Source organism: Helianthus annuus, chromosome 16, assembly GCF_002127325.2.
Source record: "Helianthus annuus cultivar XRQ/B chromosome 16, HanXRQr2.0-SUNRISE, whole genome shotgun sequence".
Taxonomy (NCBI): Eukaryota; Viridiplantae; Streptophyta; class Magnoliopsida; order Asterales; family Asteraceae; genus Helianthus; species Helianthus annuus.
In genome coordinates, this window is record NC_035448.2 from 200,646,415 (window position 1) to 200,668,242 (window position 21,828).

Consider the following 21,828-nt stretch of genomic DNA (forward strand, 5'->3'; position numbering starts at 1 on the left):
CTATATAATGTAAGTTTTAGCATGAATGAAATTAGGGTTTTTCTTGAGCAGCAAACACATCTCTTTAGCATACTTCAGATCATTTGTCTCACCACTGGCATCATTAGAAGACTGAGATGAGCCAATATTGAGTTGAGTGTTTTGAAGAAACTGAATCAACTGTTGGCATTGATCTGCTGTGAGACTTGTAGCAGAACTCATAGCATGAACAGACAAGTTATTGAATTGATCAACACCATCATTTACAGAAGCATTAGCAGCATGTCTTGGTTTAGTAAATTTGAAATCCTTTGGAAAACCAATCAACCTATAGCATTTATTAACAGTGTAACCAGATTTCTTACAATGAGTGCAGACAGGCTTCTTGAAATTCTCTTGTGGTTTAGCTTGAACATTCATTAATGTAACATCAGGAAAAGATTGTACAGTAGGGTGAATCTCTCTTTGTTTCTCATCTTGTGTCAAAAGAGAATAAGCTTTGCTTATAGCAGGTAATGGTTGCATCATCAGAATCTTACCTCTAACATTATCATAACTAGGATTTAATCCCATTAGAAACTGAATTAACCTTTGTTCTTCGTCTTTTTTCACAATTTCAGCATATGTACCACAAGAACATGGAGAAATGGTGGATAAAGAACCGAGTTCATCCCAAATTCCTTTAATCTTTGTGAAATAAGTCGCAATACTGCTACTTCCTTGTGAAATTTCACATAAACTCTTTTGCAATTGATACATATTTGCACCATTACCCTGTCCATATCTATCATTCAGTTCTGTCCAAAGTTGAGCAGCACTCTGCACATACAAAACACTTTCAGTAATATCCCTGGACAATGTGTTGATGATCCATGAAATCACCATATCATTACAGCGATTCCATAAACTAGGGTTTGTAGCACTTGTAATTGTTCCATCAATAAAACCTAACTTGTTCTTTGCAGAAAGTGCAATTAACATCGCCCTCTTCCATGTGCCAAAACCAATTCCATCAAACTTTTTAGAAACAAGAATCATCCCTGGATGATCCGAAGGATGCAAATAAAACGGATTTGAAGGATCAACCTGAGTATTCGTTGGATTTGGTTGAGACATTGAAGAAACAAACGAGTAGAATCAAAGAGAAGACTGAAATTGAAGAAGAAATCGAGTAGAAGACGAACGAAGGAATGAAGATTGATGAACGAAAATGATGAAGAAAGGTGAATCAGGAGCAGGATTGCTCTGATACCATGTCAATTTGAATGAAATGAATTGGGGAAAAGTGTAAAACTTTATTGAAGATGAGCTATTTATAACCCTAATTACAAAACAGAAAACTAATATCCAACTAACCTTCAACTAACTAACTAACTAACTGAAACAAACTAACTACCTAAAATAAAATACTGATTAAATAAACTAACAAGTGCTGAACCAGTAAGAGGTCTGAACCATTAAGTGCTGAACCAGTAAGAGGTCTGAACCATTAAGAGCCTGTATAATGCTTAACTGTTCAAAGGCAAATGTCTGACCAATTCAGATTAGAGGTCTTAACCATTCAGACTCTGTATAAATCTTAACTATTCAGAGGCAAATGTCTGAACCATTCAGACATTTGCTCGTGAAATAAACAGTCTGAACCATTAAGTGCTGAACCAGTAAGAGGTCTGAACCATAAAGAGCCTCATTAAAAGGTAAACAAACAGCCCCTAAGATATATTTCATCTTGAACACTTTACCCCCGATTTTCTTAATGATTAGTCAACTTCTTTAAGACCACCCGTAGTGGTCCAAAATTTGGGCATTTTTTCAGAAAATAACGCCCCTCCACGCCGAAGGGACCGCCTCGGGGCGTTTTTTATCAAAAAAAGCACAAGCGTTGTTTAAAAAACGCTCTTCCCCGGCTCACTTTTCAAAATACGGCCGTTGTTAAACGGTCAAAACATTTAAATTTTTTTTATTTTATTCAATTTTTAACCTATATAATACCCACTTTTTACCATATTTTTTATAAACTTTCTCCACTTTTCACCCGCATTCTCTATTTTTCACCTCTATTTTTATAAACTTTGTCTACTCTTTTTCATTAATAAATCATGAATCCCTTCCGACCCTCATTCGGTGTGCCGTCGAGACCCGGTAACCCCAATACATATCGGCCGAACACCACACAACCGCAACCGAACTTCAACCTTCAAGACATGGACACGAATGTATTTGCGTACGCGCAAATACTAGGCATGGGCGGTTCGCAACCGTTCTTTCAAGTTCCGCAAACCTTTCCAACCATGGGCGGTTCACAATTGTTTCCTCAAAATACTGATCCGAAGATAGAAACAATACCGGAGACACAACGCAAGCCCATTGTGGAGGGATCCAAATGTGGGATAATGTCTCACAAAAAGAAAGATCCAACCGCTCCTCGTCGAAAAGGAAACTACCTAGCATGGACGAAAGACGAGGAATACACGTTGGCACGTACGTGGCTAGATATATCGGAGGACCCCAATGTTGGTAAGCATTTTAAAAAGTTATTTTCTTTTACATAATTTGACCCATGTATTTTTTTTCTTTAAATATAACATTATAATTTTTGTATTTTGTCATAGCAAATTATCAAACATCACCGGTTTTTTGGCAAAAAAATTCGTGAAACGTTCTTTAAAGCGATAGGGAAAGATGAATATGGAGTTAAAGATTCTATTTCAAGTAAATGAACCGATATCAACTTTAAATGTCATCAGTTTCAAGAGATCTTCCAACGCACTCGGGACAAGTGGGGAAGCGGCCAAAACGATGCAAATATTTTAACAAGAGTGTTGGAAGAATACAATGCTACGAAATGCAGTTTCACATATTTGAGATGTTGGGAGCTTTTACGAGGAAGTCCAAAATGGTCAAACGTACCGACATGACGTCTAGCGGTAGACGTAAATCAAAGCGTTTCAAAACATCATCGTCGGTTGACCCGGACACACCCACCTCAGATGCTCGTAACGTCGATTTAAATATTATTTTAGACGACACCAAAGAATGATTTGGAGTTGGAACAACCTCTGGGTAGAAGAAGTGCCAAAAATAAGGGGAAAAAGGCGGAGTCCTCTTCATCTAATCCTGACATATTGAAGCAAGATTTCGAAGAGATGAATCGACGCCTTCAAGACATTCGAGATCTCAGTCATAGGCGTTTATAAACTATGGAAGAAAGAAACGCCGAAAACATAAAGTTTGTCGCGATACAAGAATCGAGGCAAATGGAGAAAGACATCGAATTTTTGTCTAAACCCATCGACCATCTCACCAGCGACGCGTTGATCCTAGCTCAAATGTGTCGGCAACAAATCCGTAAAAAATACGGACTCTAGATTATTAGTTTTTTATTTTTTTCGGTTTTTTTTACCATTGTATTTTTTATATCTTATTTCGGTTTTTATTTATTTTAACAATGTAATTTTTTTTATTTAATGAAATTTTATTAGATTTAATTAAAAAAATTAATAAATGGTTAATGACTGATGATTGATTGGTCATTATCCCTACTACACCCATTTGTGAAAAACGCCCCATAACGCCCTTTTGCTGACTGGGTGACATGTGTCACACAATGCCCATGGGTAGGAGCATTATTCATCCTATCCACTACGCATGGTCTAACGATGGAGATGATTAATTATTTGACAGAATGGACATAAACTATATAATGTGGCATCGATTGCCTAGGGTCTCACGATTTTTGTTGAGGTCTTTCTCTCTCTCATACATGTTTAACACTTTGACTAACCTTATGTACCACAAGATACATTTTTTTTAATGGCGGAAATTCTACGATTATAGAACCAGGCCAGCAAGAGCTGTAAAATCCGACAAGTACATAATACAAAAAGAAAACAAATACAAACAAAATACTTATTCTGTTACATCTCGTATATGAAAATCTCGCCATACTAATGTCTTTTATTGTTGCTCTTTCTTTTAACCATAAGAATGAATTTCCTTTAATTTCCTCCATCGTTTGCGTCACCATCTCGTTGTTCTTCTCAAATTCCATCCCATTTCTCGACTTCCATAAATGTCACATTGTTGTTGCAAAGACTACTCTGATTACCTGCTTCCACTGTTTTGATCCTTTATAGCTCTCTATGAGCTCAAAAATGTCTTCACTTGAATTCACAGAATCCAGTACCAGAAGCTTTAACCAAATAAAAATGTTCCACCTAATTGCTTTAGACCTTAAGCATTTCACAATTATATGCTCCACTGTTTCATCTTCTAGACCTTAAGCATTTAAAAATACGTATTCTCATACGTATAAAATACACACCGGAATACACCAATACTTGGCAAAATACACAAGTATGAAAATACACAAGTATGAAAATACACAAGTATAAGAATACACAAGTACAAGCATACCCATACTTGGGAAAAATACATCTGTGGAAATACATAATAAACCAAGTTAGAAATATATTATTTTAACAACATTCCAAATAATTGAATAAATATAATTCAAGTTAAAATATTGTTATTTTAACTAATAATTATTTACTTTGGAATTATATAATGTACATCAAACATATAACTCAAAGAATACCAATTTTAAAATAAGTCATAATACCTAAGACTAAGAGGGTTACACGACCTAGCCGACTAATAAAACATAGCACGTGTGTAGGTAGTGTACGACTAGTGGAAAGGAGCTTTGAGTTACTAGACAGAAGAACACAAATCTGTGAGTTCATGTCCCCCTTTTCTTTTAACTGTTTTCAATTTTATAACTTCGGGGGTGGAATACATGTTACAAATATTTCAAACGTTTACAAATGGTATGGTTAGCTAAGGAATGAACTGTTAGATCATGTGAATGGGTAGGCGCACATTTAAGACCATTAATCCTTGTATAAGGACCGAGGGGCATGAGTGATAGATCTATTTGGGTGTTGCGAGCCCCACCCATGAGACCGCGAGTTGGACCATGTGGTGACTATGTCGTTCCCGCCGGGTGGCCCGATACGAAATACGCAAAGGTTTGAGCCTTCCTACACCATTGCACACATATTAATGACCTTGCCAATCGTTAATTGATCTGTTCAGATGCTTTCATACCGGTTTACAAAGGCATACTTACAAATGATTACAAGTTTATTCGAGCTCACATACAAAATACATGAACTCGCTCAACTTTTGTTGATGTTTTCAAAATTACATGTATTTCAGGAAACAAGATGGATCTTGGGCGCTGGTTTGTTTTCAAGATGTAAATTTCAAGTTTAGATGCCTTCCACTTTTGTTGGTCTGTAACTTAACCAGAGGTTATGTTGGTCGAAACTTAAATGACTCGTGTTTGTAACGTTTTAAACTTATGAATGGATGAACATCATTTTACTCATATAGTTGTTTATTAGAATTGAATGCATTGATATTGATCAAGTCACAAAAATATCAAGTCACACATCATACGCTTCCACAAAATTCAGGGTGTGACAATTACCACGTTTACTAGTCGAAGTGACGAGTCAAAGTTTCGGTCAAAATGCACAATTATGTGCATTTTACGACGAAACCATTTTCAGGTATCAAAACTCTAAGTTTTGATACCAAATCAGTTTTGCAACTTAGTTAAACATGTTTTGACATGTTTAACTCGTCACTTCTAGTTTAGTGCTTATTTAGGGTCGCAAGTCGAGCGGTCTTGACCACCGGTTTGACTTTCGAATCCGACCCGTTTGGTCGATCTTAGGATCCAACCAAACACATATTTGTGACCATAGTTGTATAGGGAATAACCTACTGAGGTTATACCTTATGGTCACTTCGTTTGGTTAGTTATATGATAAGTGTAATAGTTGTATAGGGAATAACCTACTGAGGTTATACCTTATGGTCACTTTGTTTGGTTAGTTATATGATAAGTGTAGGATCGTGTTCTGACCCGATTGAGTCGTTCAGAGGCGTTCAACTTCGTTTCAGGTGCGGAATTACAAGAAACGGAGGTAGAAATAGCTGAATCTTCACTAAAACTGCTAATTGTATTGATTAACAATCAATTACACGCAGTTCTTCACACCGGCAGCACTTCGTCATGGAATACAAGACAATGCTTATGGTTTCGCTCAAATGAACACCTATATATAGGCCTTGTGGTTCCGCTCTTATGTACAGGTACACATAAGCGAAACCTACATGACCAGATAAGCGAAACCTATCATGTTCACATAAGAGAAACCTCTTCCTAAATGACCCTATGAGCGAAACCTGCCTACTAAACACAAATAATCTCCTATTTTCTCGTAAATTGTGCCCTAATCTATACAATACAATGTAAGACTCGATACAAGACGACGTCGACAGATGTAGTACACCAACAGACTCCCCCTCAGATGTTGACGAGTCGACTATCGAGTCACGATAATGCTGTGTCTTCACATCTTCAGTCTTGATCAGTCTCTGGGCTTTTCTTTCTCTCTTTCTTCATCAACAGACTCCTCTTAACTTGAATATCTTCAGACTCCCCCTCACGATTTGCTGGCATTCCTTTGTTCTTCAACAATATCTTCTTTAGGATCTTCGTCTGGCTCTTCAAGTTCCAGGATTGATACCTGGCTCAAGCTCTATCCGCAGAATCTTGAAACCTGGCACAATCTACAGAGTCTTCAATTTCCAGGATCGAAACTTGGCTTTCTTCAATCAGAGTCCTCAGGTATTGTGACCTGGCTCTTTGTCTTTAGATCCAAGATCGAAACCTGGCTATTCTTGCACATACTTAACCCAGATGTAAATTCTCTAGTTTTAACAATTTTAGTGCACTAACAGTCTGAAATAATCAGATGACTCTCTCTCATAACATATTCTCCAACAACAACTCTCTCAATTCACATACACATGATGAACCACTTATTGATTTTCAAAACACATTTGATGTTCAATATACACTCTCCCTCACAACAATGTCATCATGTTTAGCACTTGGAATTTTGAAAATCAGCTTTCCAACAACAGTTGTCGAAAATCTTTTTGACTTTTTCAAAAGTTTATGCTAAAACACACACAAAATCTTTTTGAATTTTTCTGAAAGAAAGTAAATGACACCACTTGAAAATACAATGGCTGACATCACTTGTAACATCAAAATAATGCAAAAATAAAATATGTACAGACAATATTTTTGTGAGTTCGTGTAAGAGGATCATATCAGTTTATGAGACATGTCACCAACATCGTTAAGCTGCATTACATTTTAAGTTCTAAATAATTCACCTAGATTGTCAGTATATTTGTCCACTTAAATTCTCACACAAAGTTCAATTGTTTCGAGATACGATGTTAATTGTGACAACTGTGCTCTTTAATCGATAAACAATGCAAAACAATGTTAGTTATCAATAAATCAATGTGTTTTGGTGTTATTATATGTGTTTTATGTGTTTGATGATTTTACAATTCGATCCGATTCGATTTCAAGCTTTAAATCGCTTTCTGGAAAGTTATACGCAAACTGGTGCATGAACGCAATCAGTTAAACGCGACAAACACTCCAGAATAGTGAAATAGGCTTAACATACCTTAAATAACCTTCACATAACTTAGAAATAAGTTTTGGATGGTTTGGTGTGTCGAAAACAAGTTTGTTCGATCGCAGGGACTATTTGTGTCAAACTGCGAAACTATACCGATTCGTATGATGTCGAATAGTCCAGAACTTGATCATAAGCTAAACATACCATAAATAACCTAAACATAGCTTAGAAATAAGCTTTGAGGGGTTCGGTGTGCGAAAACATGCTTATTTGATCTTACAGGGACTAAAAGTGTTAAAAACGGCGTAAGTTTGCATTTTCGCGCATATCTTACGTTCTGGACACATCTGGACATCCAAAATTTTTGTACACACTAAAATATTTTTATCTTAGTGATCGGCATGCAAAAATTCCATTCGTCGCTTAATTTGGATCGTTTTCGCGTCCGTTCGAGTTTCGTCGTAAATAACCGAACAACGTGACCGTACGACCAAACGAACCAACATCCGAGATGTTTTTGAGCATATTTCAGGTCCTCTAAACTTTATTGACCTTGTAGAGCCTTGAAAATGGCTTAACGGGGGTCAAAAAGGCCTGAAATGGGCTTAAAACACGTGCAGGGACCATTTCTGCCAAACTTTGAAAGTTCAGCCTACACCGTCGCGCTGCGCGACGACCATAAGGCCTTGTGGTCGCGCTACGCGACGATCACATCTGGGCAGAAAGTTTGTTTTCAGCATCAGTTTGTAAATTCAGGGGCCAATCTTGCAATTCCTTTGTGTGGTGACCAAGTTACCACCTCTCCAAGGCTTTGCACCTGCTCCTAACACTTGTATGGTTGTGATTCATTGCTTAATGGCTAAACAAACCACTTGTCATGATCTTGTTGATCACCAACAAGTATAAATAGGCCACTCCATTCACTTGTTCTTTGCTCATTCTCATTTCTTCTCCTCTACATCTGACTTGGGAGCTCTCTCAAGCATTGGGACTTTGTCTTCTTGTTGAAAAGATAGCAAGGACCCTTAGTGAGCTTCTTTCATTCTTTTTATTGCTTTTTCCTTATGTAGTGCAGAAAGTCAAACGTTTGGCCAACAGTTTGACTTTCGGTTTTGACCATCATTTGGTCAAGTCAAAGTTCAATTGAACTTTGAAACGTGATTGTAATCACGATAGTTATAATCCTTCGTGATTATAGCCGCTGATTACCATGTTAGCTAGTTATAGTGTCGAGTCAAAGTTTCGGTCAAAATGCGTTTTAGCACGCATTTTGCCTCGGAACTACTTTAGGGTATCAAAACACTTTGTTTTGATACCAAATCAGTAGGTTAGACATGTTTTGACATGTTTAACTCGACACTATTAGTTTGTGCTTGTTTAAGGTCGTAAGGTAAGCGGTCTAAACAACCGCTTATACTTCCGAACCCGACCCATTTGGTCGATCTTTAGGATCCGACCAAGCTTAGTAAGTGATCATGGTTACAAAGGTAATAACCACTGTGGTTATACCTTATGATCACATAGGATTGGTTAGTCATATGCTTGTTAGCTTGTATGCCCATAGAAAATGACCAAAATGCCCTTTTGAAGCATAAATCCGTATTTTGACTATGTGAACATAATTTTGACATATAACCTGATTTAGTAACATGTTTAGGGATTATTGGGCATGTAAGACTTGGCATAGCACATAGTTAACCATCCGAACATAGTTTTACGCTAATGACGCCTTATAGTGACTTATGTTACCATAATGTGTCGAAACGGGTCAAAAGCACTTAGGTAGGCTTTCTAATCAAAATGTTGGGACTATTAAATCATACCATATGAGTTCAATTACTCATTTGATTTATAGAACCTCATTCTATCCTATCTCCCGATTTAGGAGCCGATTTATTAACATAGTTACTATACTAGGTGCCGGTTGATTCCGTGACCCTTGGAGCTTAAATTGGTCTTATTCTCAAGACTAATTAGCAATCCCAAGTGAGTACATAGTTCCCCTATTTTACTGTTTTCAATTGTTTTAGGGTGATTCATATGTACAAAACGAATTTCAAGGTTTAAATGATAATTTCAAAAACGATGGTTTATACTAAATTAATAACGATTTCAATAAGGTGAACAAGACTTGTTGGTTGTGATTACATAACGAATGGCATTCATTAGCATTGATCAAGCCGACCAGTATTAGGTTATGGTACCATAGGATCTGCCAAATCCCGTTACTTTACTACACCCATGGTTATGTGTGGCGGTTGTGGGTAGCGACTGAACCTGATGATTGTTAACTTACCCTTTGGTGGTTTGTTAATACGAAACAAGAAACGAGTTGACGAGTCACGAAGGTTTGAATGTTGTTAACGAGACGACCAAAAGTAGTTTCACTATTAAAACGAATACGATTTTGGGACGAGTTAAACGATTTGAAACGAGATACACGATTTGAAACGAGTTAAACGAATTAAACGATTGGTTTTGGGTAGTGATTAAATAATGGGACGGGTGTAGTATGATAGAATCATGGTAGATACGCCGCTGGTACATCTTATATATAAGTGCTTCTATCATGTTACATTGCGTGTCATTATTTAGTTCACTGGGGAAACGATTTTGAAACGATGTCACACCACGAGGTTTTCGAAACGATATAAACCATACGAGTTTTATTAACGAGTTTTTACGAGATGTTTACAAGTTGTTATACTAAAACAAATATTTTTGAGTTAAGAGTCATGGCTACGAGATTTTATAAACTATAACCAATTTGATTTGTGTTGGTTATTTATGTTGCAATACACTTTTCAAAACAAGGTTTGTATTTTGACTCTTGTAGTCTAACGAGATACTGCAACATATAAACGAGCCATGAATCCGATACTCCCATAAAACCTATGTACTCGCCAGCATTTCTTTGCTGACTTTATTTTTACATATGTTTCAGGTGGTATTGCTTGATGTTGCTTGCTAGGAAGCGAGTTCACTTAGGATCTGGACAAGGCCTTAGTGACTTAAAAACAATTATAAACAATATGTAGTTTGTTTGTTTGGTTTAATGACAATGAACATTTCCTAATATTTCAATAAAACAAAACTTTTAACTACCATGGTTGTGGAACAATAATTCTGTCGCCTCACTCCCCGGCGTTTCTGCCGCGGTTTGTTGTTTTAACGCGGCGGGGTGTGACAGAAGAGTTGGTATCAGAGCCAATGGTTATAGGGAATTAGGTTATTAGCATTGCTTTGACCTAGACTATAACTTTCTAGGACCCCAACACAAGTTTACTTATGTTTAGATTTTAAAACAATACCGTCACCTATCCTTAGGTGATAACCACAACGAGAACACAATAACGAATCCGCTTCGAAAATTAATCATCTATCCTTGGATGATTGATTACTAGGTTTTGAACCTTCTGTTATGAGGTTTTGAACCCTTTGTTATATGGTTTTGAACCCTTCTGGTTTGATCCATCTTTGGCTTAGTGCCTTTTGAGTTTTCCAAATCCCGTCAAAGTTTGGGTCTAAATAATGTGAACATGTGCAAACTGGAAGAGTGAATGCCTGTACCCTGAGTTTTCTGTCTAAGGCTAGAGTGTTCGTACAAATCCGCATTATCGGACCAGTCACTTTTACCTGGGAACTCTTGGGGTGAGTGTTCACTTATAGGCGAGCATGTCTTCGGTGATACATTATTATGACCTATTTACTTTGATTTGTCACTGCGTGTCATTTGTTTGTTCGAGGTAACGAACGAATGATCGCCTTCCTTGTGTTTTGTCGGTGTTTTCAATACCTCTTTTGTTTCCCCAATTGTCAACCTCACTCATTTCCCATGTTTCCTTGTTATACAATGCCTCCTCGACGTGATGCTCAAACTTTTACTGCTGAGGAAATCGCAGCCCTTGTCTCTCAACAAATGGCTGCTGTACTTCCAGGCATTGTGACCCAAATCCACGAGTTATACAACAATAACAATAATAACAACAACAATGCACCGTGTAATTTCAAGAATTTCAATTCTGCGAAGCCGCTTAAGTTTTCTGGGTCACAAGGAGCAACCGCGCTCCTGCAATGGTTTGAGAGTATCGAGAGCACATTCAGACATGTGCAGTGTCCGAATGCGCGTAAAGTTGAGTTTGCATCTAGCGTGTTTGAGAAACGAGCTCTTACATGGTGGAACGGAGTGATGCGTGATAGGGGTGCCGAAGTGGCACTAGCACAAACTTGGGAAGAGCTCCGAGCTCTCATGATGAGAGAGTTCTGTCCTCGACACGAGATTCGAGTGTTGGAACGAGAATTTGACGATTTGAAACAAGTCGAGGGAGAACACCGTGCTTATACGGATCGATTTGAGGAGCTTAGTTTGTTGTGTCCCACGATGGTTACCCCGCTGGATAAGGCAATCGAGAGGTATATCGATGGTTTACCCGACTCCATTCAGGACATCCTGACTGGCGTTAATCCTACTACAGTTCGTCAAGCAATCGAGTTGTCTGCTACCCTGACTGAGTCCCAAGTCAGGAAGGGTAAACTCACCCGCAAGGGTGATAAAAAGGAGTCAACTGATTCTAATAAGGAAAAGGGTAAGGGTAAGCAGCAGGGTGAGTCTTCGAAAAAGTCAAGGAAGCGCAAGGCTTCCCAAAACTTTGCTGTCACCAATCAAACTGCTCAGAACCCACCAACTCAACCTCCTGCGAAGAAAGCATATGCTGGTACCGCACCTCACTGCACTCGATGTAATGGTCACCATGTTGCCCAACAGGCCTGTAAACAGTGTGCTACGTGTGGTAGGCTTGGGCATTTGGCCAATACTTGTCGTTTTGGTCAAAATCAGGCTGCCCAGGTTCCAGCTCAAGCTCAAGGGAATGTTGCGAGATTCCCACCTGGTTCGTGTTTCAATTGCGGAGAAATGGGTCATTTCCGCAACAATTGCCCGAGATTGGTAAATGCGAATGCGAATGTTAACCCAAATCCGAACGCGAATGTGAATCCCGCTCGTGGACGAGTGTTTAACATCAACGAGGCGATCGATGATGCAGCAATAAACAATTAGTATTTTGTATTTCTTTTGGTTGTTATCTTTTAACATTTAAAGATAATGCGGTTGTTATATAAATAAAATTTGTGATTTTATTTTAAACTACTGCAATTGTATGAATGTTTGATGCAACCTTGTAATGTCAACACAAAGACAAACTGCTCGTGTGGTTCTGTCATTTCCATGATCACTTGTGATCTTCCCTAAAAACCTTAAACGATCTTTTCGAATGTGTATCGATTTTCGTGAGCTTGATAAGCTTACCATCAAGAATCGATAGTCCCTACCTCGAATCGATGATCTCTTTGATCAGCTGCAAGGTGCTACCTATTTTTCCAAGATCGACCTGCGTTCTGGGTATCATCAACTTCGTGTATACGAAGAAGATATTCCCAAAACTGCATTCCGCACGAGATATGGACACTATGAGTTTACTGTTATGCCTTTGGTTTGACAAATGCTCCAGCTATCTTGATGGACTTAATGAATAGGGTCTGTAAACCTTATTTAGACAAGTTCATCATTGTGTTCATCGATGATATTCTTATTTATTCGAAGTCTCGAGCCGACCATGAGCAACACCTTCGTTCGACTCTCGAACTCCTAAAGAAGGAACAACTTTTTTGCTAAATTCTCCAAGTATGAATTCTGGCTTAAAGAAGTTCAGTTCTTGGGACATATAGTCAACGAGCAGAGTATTCATATGGATCCATCCAAAATTGTTACAATTAAGGACTGGAATACACCTACGACACCCACAGAAGTTCGTTCTTTTCTTGGTCTCGCTGGTTATTATCGTCGTTTCATTACGAACTTCTCTAGGATTGCGATTCATGAGGATCTATCTGCTGATAAACTTGCAAAGATTTATGCTGATGAGATTGTATCACGATATGGTGTTCCTTTGGATATCATTTCCGATCGTGATGCTCGATTTTCATCTCATTTTTTTAGAACCATACAATCTGCTATGGGAACCCAACTAAATCTAAGCACTGCTTATCATCCCCAAACAGATGGACAATCCGAGAGGACGATTCAAACTTTGGAGGATACGCTTAGAGCATGTGTGATCGACTTTGGTGGTAATAGAGATTCTCATCTGCCATTGATCAATTTCTCTTACAACAATAGTTATCATGCTAGCATTATTATGGCACCATTCGAAGCTCTTTACGGTCGAAAATGTCGTTCACCTGTTTGTTGGAATGAGATCGGTGAGGTTCAGCTTACTGGACCTGAACTCATTCTGGAAACGACAGACAAAGTCAAGAAAATTCGTGATAATCTTGTGACAGCTAGAAGCCGTCAAAAGAGTCATGCGGATTTACGACGCAAGTCCTTAGAGTTTCAAGTCGGAGACCATGTCCTACTCAAGGTGTCACCTTGGAAGGGAGTGGTGAGATTTGGAAGGAAAGGAAAACTTGCACCACGATATGTTGGACCATTTAAGATTGTTGAAAGAGTTGGAAAGGTTGCCTATCGACTAGAGCTACTTCCAGAGCTTGGAATATTCATCCGACTTTTCACGTGTCCAATTTGCGAAAGTGTTTAGCTGACGCTGATCTTCACATTCCTCTCGACGAGATCCAAATCGATGAAACGATGCACTTTTTCGAGGAACCTGTGGAGATAATGGACCGTACGTTCGAACAGTTGAAGAACATACGGATTAAATTAGTCAATGTTCATTGGGAGTCCAAACATGGCCCAGAGTTTACTTGGGAACGTGAGGACCAAATGAAGGCGAAATATCCGCAATTGTTCTCACAAGTTTCCTCTAGTTAAAATTTCGGGACGAAATTTCCTAAAGTAGGGGAGACTGTGACAACTGTGCTCTTTAATCGATAAACAATGCAAAACAATGTTAGTTATCAATAAATCAATGTGTTTTGGTGTTATTATATGTGTTTTATGTGTTTGATGATTTTACAATTCGATCCGATTCGATTTCAAGCTTTACATCGCTTTCTGGAAAGTTATACGCAAACTGGTGCATGAACGCAATCAGTTAAACGCGACAAACACTCCGGAATAGTGAAATAGGCTTAACATACCTTAAATAACCTTCACATAACTTAGAAATAAGTTTTGGATGGTTTGGTGTGTCGAAAACAAGTTTGTTCGATCGCAGGGACTATTTGTGTCAAACTGCGAAACTATACCGATTCGTATGATGTCGAATAGTCCAGAACTTGATCATAAGCTAAACATACCATAAATAACCTAAACATAGCTTAGAAATAAGCTTTGAGGGGTTCGGTGTGCGAAAACATGCTTATTTGATCTTACAGGGACTAAAAGTGTCAAAAACGGCGTAAGTTTGCATTTTCGCGCATATCTTAAGTTCTGGACACATCTGGACATCCAAAATTTTTGTACACACTAAAATATTTTTATTTTAGTGATCGGCATGCAAAAATTCCATTCGTCGCATAATTTGGATCGTTTTCGCGTCCGTTCGAGTTTCGTCGTAAATAACCGAACAACGTGACCGTACGACCAAACGAACCAACATCCGAGATGTTTTTGAGCATATTTCAGGTCCTCTAAACTTTATTGACCTTGTAGAGCCTTGAAAATGGCTTAACGGGGGTCAAAAAGGCCTGAAATGGGCTTAAAACACGTGCAGGGACCATTTCTGCCAAACTTTGAAAGTTCAGCCTACACCGTCGCGCTGCGCGACGACCATAAGGCCTTGTGGTCGCGCTACGCGACGATCACATCTGGGCAGAAAGTTTGTTTTCAGCATCAGTTTGTAAATTCAGGGGCCAATCTTGCAATTCCTTTGTGTGGTGACCAAGTTACCACCTCTCCAAGGCTTTGCACCTGCTCCTAACACTTGTATGGTTGTGATTCATTGCTTAATGGCTAAACAAACCACTTGTCATGATCTTGTTGATCACCAACAAGTATAAATAGGCCACTCCATTCACTTGTTCTTTGCTCATTCTCATTTCTTCTCCTCTACATCTGACTTGGGAGCTCTCTCAAGCATTGGGACTTTGTCTTCTTGTTGAAAAGATAGCAAGGACCCTTAGTGAGCTTCTTTCATTCTTTTTATTGCTTTTTCCTTATGCAGTGCAGAAAGTCAAACGTTTGGCCAATAGTTTGACTTTCGGTTTTGACCATCAATTGGTCAAGTCAAAGTTCAATTGAACTTTGAAACGTGATTGTAATCACGATAGTTATAATCCTTCGTGATTATAGCCGCTGATTACCATGTTAGCTAGTTATAGTGTCGAGTCAAAGTTTCGGTCAAAATGCGTTTTAGCACGCATTTTGCCTCGGAACTACTTTAGGGTATCAAAACACTTTGTTTTGATACCAAATCAGTAGGTTAGACATGTTTTGACATGTTTAACTCGACACTATTAGTTTGTGCTTGTTTAAGGTCGTAAGGTAAGCGGTCTAAACAACCGCTTATACTTCCGAGCCCGACCCATTTGGTCGATCTTTAGGATCCGACCAAGCTTAGTAAGTGATCATGGTTACATAGGTAATAACCACTGTGGTTATACCTTATGATCACATAGGATTGGTTAGTCATATGCTTGTTAGCTTGTATGCCCATAGAAAATGACCAAAATGCCCTTTTGAAGCATAAATCCGTATTTTGACTATGTGAACATAATTTTGACATATAACCTAATTTAGTAACATGTTTAGGGATTATTGGGCATGTAAGACATGGCATAGCACATAGTTAACCATCCGAACATAGTTTTACGCTAATGACGCCTTATAGTGACTTATGTTACCATAATGTGTCGAAACGGGTCAAAAGCACTTAGGTAGGCTTTCCAATCAGAATGTTGGGACTATTAAATCATACCATATGAGTTCAATTACTCATTTGATTTATAGAACCTCATTCTATCCTATCTCCCTATTTAGGAGCCGATTTATTAACATAGTTACTATACTAGGTGCCGGTTGATTCAGTGACCCTTGGAGCTTAAATTGGTCTTATTCTCAAGACTAATTAGCAATCCCAAGTGAGTACATAGTTCCCCTATTTTACTGTTTTCAATTGTTTTAGGGTGATTCATATGTACAAAACGAATTTCAAGGTTTAAACGATAATTTCAAAAACGATGGTTTATACTAAATTAATAACGATTTCAATAAGGTGAACAAGACTTGTTGGTTGTGATTACATAACGAATGGCATTCATTAGCATTGATCAAGCCGACCAGTATTAGGTTATGGTACCATAGGATCTGCCAAATCCCGTTACTTTACTACACCCATGGTTATGTGTGGCGGTTGTGGGTAGCGACTGAACCTGATGATTGTTAACTTACCCTTTGGTGGTTTGTTAATACGAAACGAGAAACGAGTTGACGAGTCATGAAGGTTTGAATGTTGTTAACGAGACGACCAAAAGTAGTTTCACTATTAAAACGAATACGATTTTGGGACGAGTTAAACGATTTGAAACGAGATACACGATTTGAAACGAGTTAAACGAATTAAACGATTGGTTTTGGGTAGTGATTAGATAATGGGACGGGTGTAGTATGATAGAATCATGGTAGATACGCCGCTGGTACATCTTATATATAAGTGCTTCTATCATGTTACATTGCGTGTCATTATTTAGTTCACTGGGGAAACGATTTTGAAACGATGTCACACCACGAGGTTTTCGAAACGATATAAACCATACGAGTTTTATTAACGAGTTTTTACGAGATGTTTACAAGTTGTTATACTAAAACAAATATTTTTGAGTTAAGAGTCATGGCTACGAGATTTTATAAACTATAACCAATTTGATTTGTGTTGGTTATTTATGTTGCAATACACTTTTCAAAACAAGGTTTGTATTTTGACTCTTGTAGTCTAACGAGATACTGCAACATATAAACGAGCCATGAATCCGATACTCCCATAAAACCTATGTACTCGCCAGCATTTCTTTGCTGACTTTATTTTTACATATGTTTCAGGTGGTATTGCTTGATGTTGCTTGCTAGGAAGCGAGTTCACTTAGGATCTGGACAAGGCCTTAGTGACTTAAAAACAATTATAAACAATATGTAGTTTGTTTGTTTGGTTTAATGACAATGAACATTTCCTAATATTTCAATAAAACAAAACTTTTAACTACCATGGTTGTGGAACAATAATTCTGTCGCCTCACTCCCCGGCGTTTCCGCCGCGGTTTGTTGTTTTAACGCGGCTGGGGTGTGACATTAATGTTTTAAGATCTTGAACTTATCCGTGTATCCCACATCTTGTATATACTCCCGTATCTAGATCCCAATATTCAGTCTTACAGGTGAGTATACCACATATGATATCTGTCAGGGGTTATAATGCGAGGGCTGTGAGAGCTCAGGTCGATACTTCCGTACACGCAAAGAGATGACGGCTTCGACTTTCCGGTATGTCCCCTTTAGAGGATCTTTTAATTACAACAGCAGCGACTATCAATTTTATTGTTTCATCAGCTTGCTGAGGGCGATGCTATATTTCAAGCATTTGCGGAAAGTATTATCCGGGGACTAGGTCAGTATTTCCATACAGCAGAAGTCTCGGGATAATACCCCAGATATCACTGAGCATAAAGACCTAGTATCTTAGAATAAGGGACCTTTCAAACAAGATTTCAGGGGTTACCTATATATCCAAGATGTTGTTAACCCACAGAATAAGCAAGTTTGATTTTTAGGTTTATATATCGTCACAATTTACTAAATGTGTAAAAACCTACTGACACATCCGCAGTAAGATTATTTATCACATTTTAACTTTCCAATTCTTTAGCATGTTGTGACAGTCCACTGATGTACTATCATTTCCTCTTTTTGCACAGCAAAACTCATTTTTGGTTTTTATCATGTTTTTGGCTTTTTCAAATTTTCTGATGTTTTTGGATTTTCTGAAAATTTCTACTCCCCCTCAAATGCAAACATATTTCAAAGAAAATTTGAAAACAACTAGACTCTTGACCCACTTGAAACATAAAATGTAAAACAAACTGTACAAAACTTGACAACTGATATCGAATCGCATCAATTCGCCATCCACTAGGCATAAACAATCAGAACTCCCTCTTTCACAAATCATTTTCTCATTTAGATCTCAAAACACTTAAGTTTGTTTTAATCAAAATGATTTTTCCGGAAAATGAGTTTGTGTTTATCACATGTAAATTTACCACTTGTTAAGTACAGGGATGTGATTCATCATTTTGTTCATCAACCATTTGTATGTTAGTAAATCAAGTACAAATTAATGTCTCTGAATTACCATTTGCAATCAAGCAACCTCTGTACCACTTGTAAGTATATCCTAAATAATACCACTTGTAAAAACACACAATATCACTTGTAAGTACAACCAAGCAATACCAGTTGTAGGAATGTTACGTCTACATAGACCTTTTTACCACTTGTAGGATTGATCACAAAGATGCCGATTCCTGCTTCACACTTTCCAACCTGGAAGCTCCGGCGTAGTCCTTCACCTGTAATCATTCAAACATTTTCAAAAACTTTCATACAAACTCATAAAACATGAATGATGCCGATTCCTGATCCACGATAAAAACTTGGGATCTCCGGCATAGTCCTAAGACTTTATGGGAAACAGAATTCCATCCAAGTCTTTTCAGACTTGATGGCTTTCAATTCTTGTGCAGTGGGGTTGTATGTTGCCTTTTTAGTCGCATAAAAATCTTTAACCCCCTTTGCCGTACCATTCAACATTTTCCCAAAAATCTTTTTAACACTCCCGTTGAATGTTTTCTCGACATCAAATTCATTTTTCTCTTTGTAAAACTGATTCGAGATTTCAATTTTACCAACTTTCTTTTTAACCTCCTCAAATTTCAATGATGGAAAATCATCATCAGTCACTGAAATTTTCATCTCAATTTGTGGCTCTTCTGGCTTTGTGGAACCAGATTCATCACCGACTTTCTCACTAACCTTTTTAACAACCCACACTTGGTTGTCATTCTCTTTCTTTTTGTAAAAATTCTTTTTCGAACACTCACCAACCTCATACGTTGAATTTTCAAAAATTTTAAGTTTATCGGTTGGTGGTTCAACATCAACAACCTTTTCTTTCATTTTCTTAGAAACTCCCTGTTTTGTTTTAGCATTTTTCTGAAAATTCCATGCAATGTGACCAACTTCATTGCATCTGTAACAGGTACGAGTTTCCTTTGGATATAACACTTCATTTCCATTTTTCTTCTTTTCAGCAAGAAACTCCTGGTTTGACTGTCTCCAGAACGGTTTCTTCTGTTCCTCTTCTGAACTTCCTCCTGAAACAAATTCTGTTTTTGTTTTAGAATTTTTCTCATTTTTATGATTTTCTGGTGGAATAAAACCTAATCCTTTCTTTTTGTAGCTACGATTTTGGTTAGGTTTCTTTTGAAAACCCGAACCAGAATTGTAACCCTTTTTCTTGTTTAAACGTTGTTGAACTCTTGAAGTGTACTTTTTAGGTTTCCCAGTAAGATTTAAATATTTTATTTCAGAAATATTGATTTCTGTCATTTTGAAAACCTTTTTGATCCTATCAAAACGAACACTTCTTATTGGAAACTCTTTGTCAGAGTATAATTTGTCAGAATCATTTAAAGTGTATACAACTTCAAATGTTTCATCATCCAAATTTTCTTTTGATAAAAACTCTTTACTATAAGACCGTTTAACCGACAACTTTTGACTATTGATTGACGAATTTGAGCCTCCAGACTCAGACTTTGACTCATCCTCATCAGTATCCAACACCTGATCGACCACCTTTTTGATTAATTCAGACTCATGATCGGTATCAGACGAGGTAAACGTGACGTCAATGTTTTCTGGTAATTCATCAGTTGTGTCGGTTTTTAGCTTTATATTGACTGCTTTTTCAAGTTGCTCCTCGTTTAGTTTTCTAGGAGAATATCCTTCCCAAATCGGAGGCGGACACTTGTTATAGCTAACAATCGGTTTCTTACCACAATCTTTCTTCTTCTTTGGCTTCTCATCTTGAAAAGCTTCCATACCTGCGACAATTGGGTAAATACGATCAATGAGATAATCAGAACTAGAATAACTTTGTAACAAACGTCTAATCCTCTCATTCTCAATCTTTTCTATCTCCAGCTCTTGCTTCCACTTAGCACTTTCTTCGATGTAAAAGTTGATGGCTTTCTGCTTTGTCATCATCACAACATTCATCATCGTTAGTGCTTGTTCTCTTTCTGAATTTGTCTTTTGGAGACCAGTTACTGTTTTGTTCAAGACATCATATGATTCTTTCACATAGTTGAGGTTGAACAGTAACTGCTCCTTCTTCTTATCATATTCAGCAATTATCTCATCTTTTGCTGCACATTCCTTGCAAGCTTCCAAACACTTTGTGCAAGGCTTGACAACTTCAACAATCTTCTCAACTTCGATTGTTTTCACCACTTCTATCACTTTTTCTGTCTCAATCACCTTCTCAGCTTCAGACATCTTTTCTTCACTCACCTGCTCAGTCTTAACATTCTCCTCAGCAACACTTTTAACACTCTCTTTCTGAACAACATCTTCAGATTTCATTTGTTGTTGTTCTTTAGCAGCTCGTTTCTCCTTCAGTTTCTCCATGCGATCTGCAAAAATAGAAATGAAAACTTTCAGGAGATAGATGAGATTTAGCAATATTGATATGTTTCTCTTCCTCATCATCACTACTGCTATCAACTGGTGATTGATCAAACTGTACAGATTTTTCAGAATCAGCATCTGATACACCAGAATCAGACGGTGTTTGATCAAATACAACTTCTTTTTCTGGAGTAATATCATTCTGCACACTCTCATCTGAACTTTGTGAACTTTCATCAGCACTTTCTGAACTTTCATCAGATGCAACAGACTGTTCTTCCACACTTTTCACCGTCTCTCCAATAGACTTCATCCATGTGGCAAACATGTCTGGTTCTCTAACGATCTTTGCAATGAAAGTTTTGAAGTCACCCTTTTCATCAACAAACATATCCCAGCCGAAGCCTTCAGGTAATTGTTCATCATCTTGATCAACTAAACAGGCTTTGCTATCAGGAGATATGTAGTTGCTCCAGTTGAAGTTCACTAAACACGCTCTCTTAGAATCCTCAATCTTTCTACCATGAGCCGTCTGTGAATCTTGTGATTGACCAACCTGCTGATAAATGGCTTTCCGGTAGTAGTCGTCTTTTCCAAACGGATTCTGAGCACCACTAGATTCCCTGTTCTTGCACTCTCGCTTGAAATGGCCCTTCTCCCTGCATCGAAAACAAGTAACTTTAGATT

At 37.9% G+C, this 21,828-nt stretch overlaps 1 protein-coding gene across 1 annotated transcript; it reads right to left on the reverse strand.

The window, feature by feature from the left end:
* LOC110920395 lies at positions 1-1,095 on the reverse strand. Its single transcript, XM_022164608.1, has one exon. It carries the CDS (start codon positions 1,093-1,095, stop codon positions 1-3), a length of 1,095 nt encoding a protein of 364 aa, XP_022020300.1.
* Between the last annotated feature and the right edge of the window lie 20,733 nt (positions 1,096-21,828).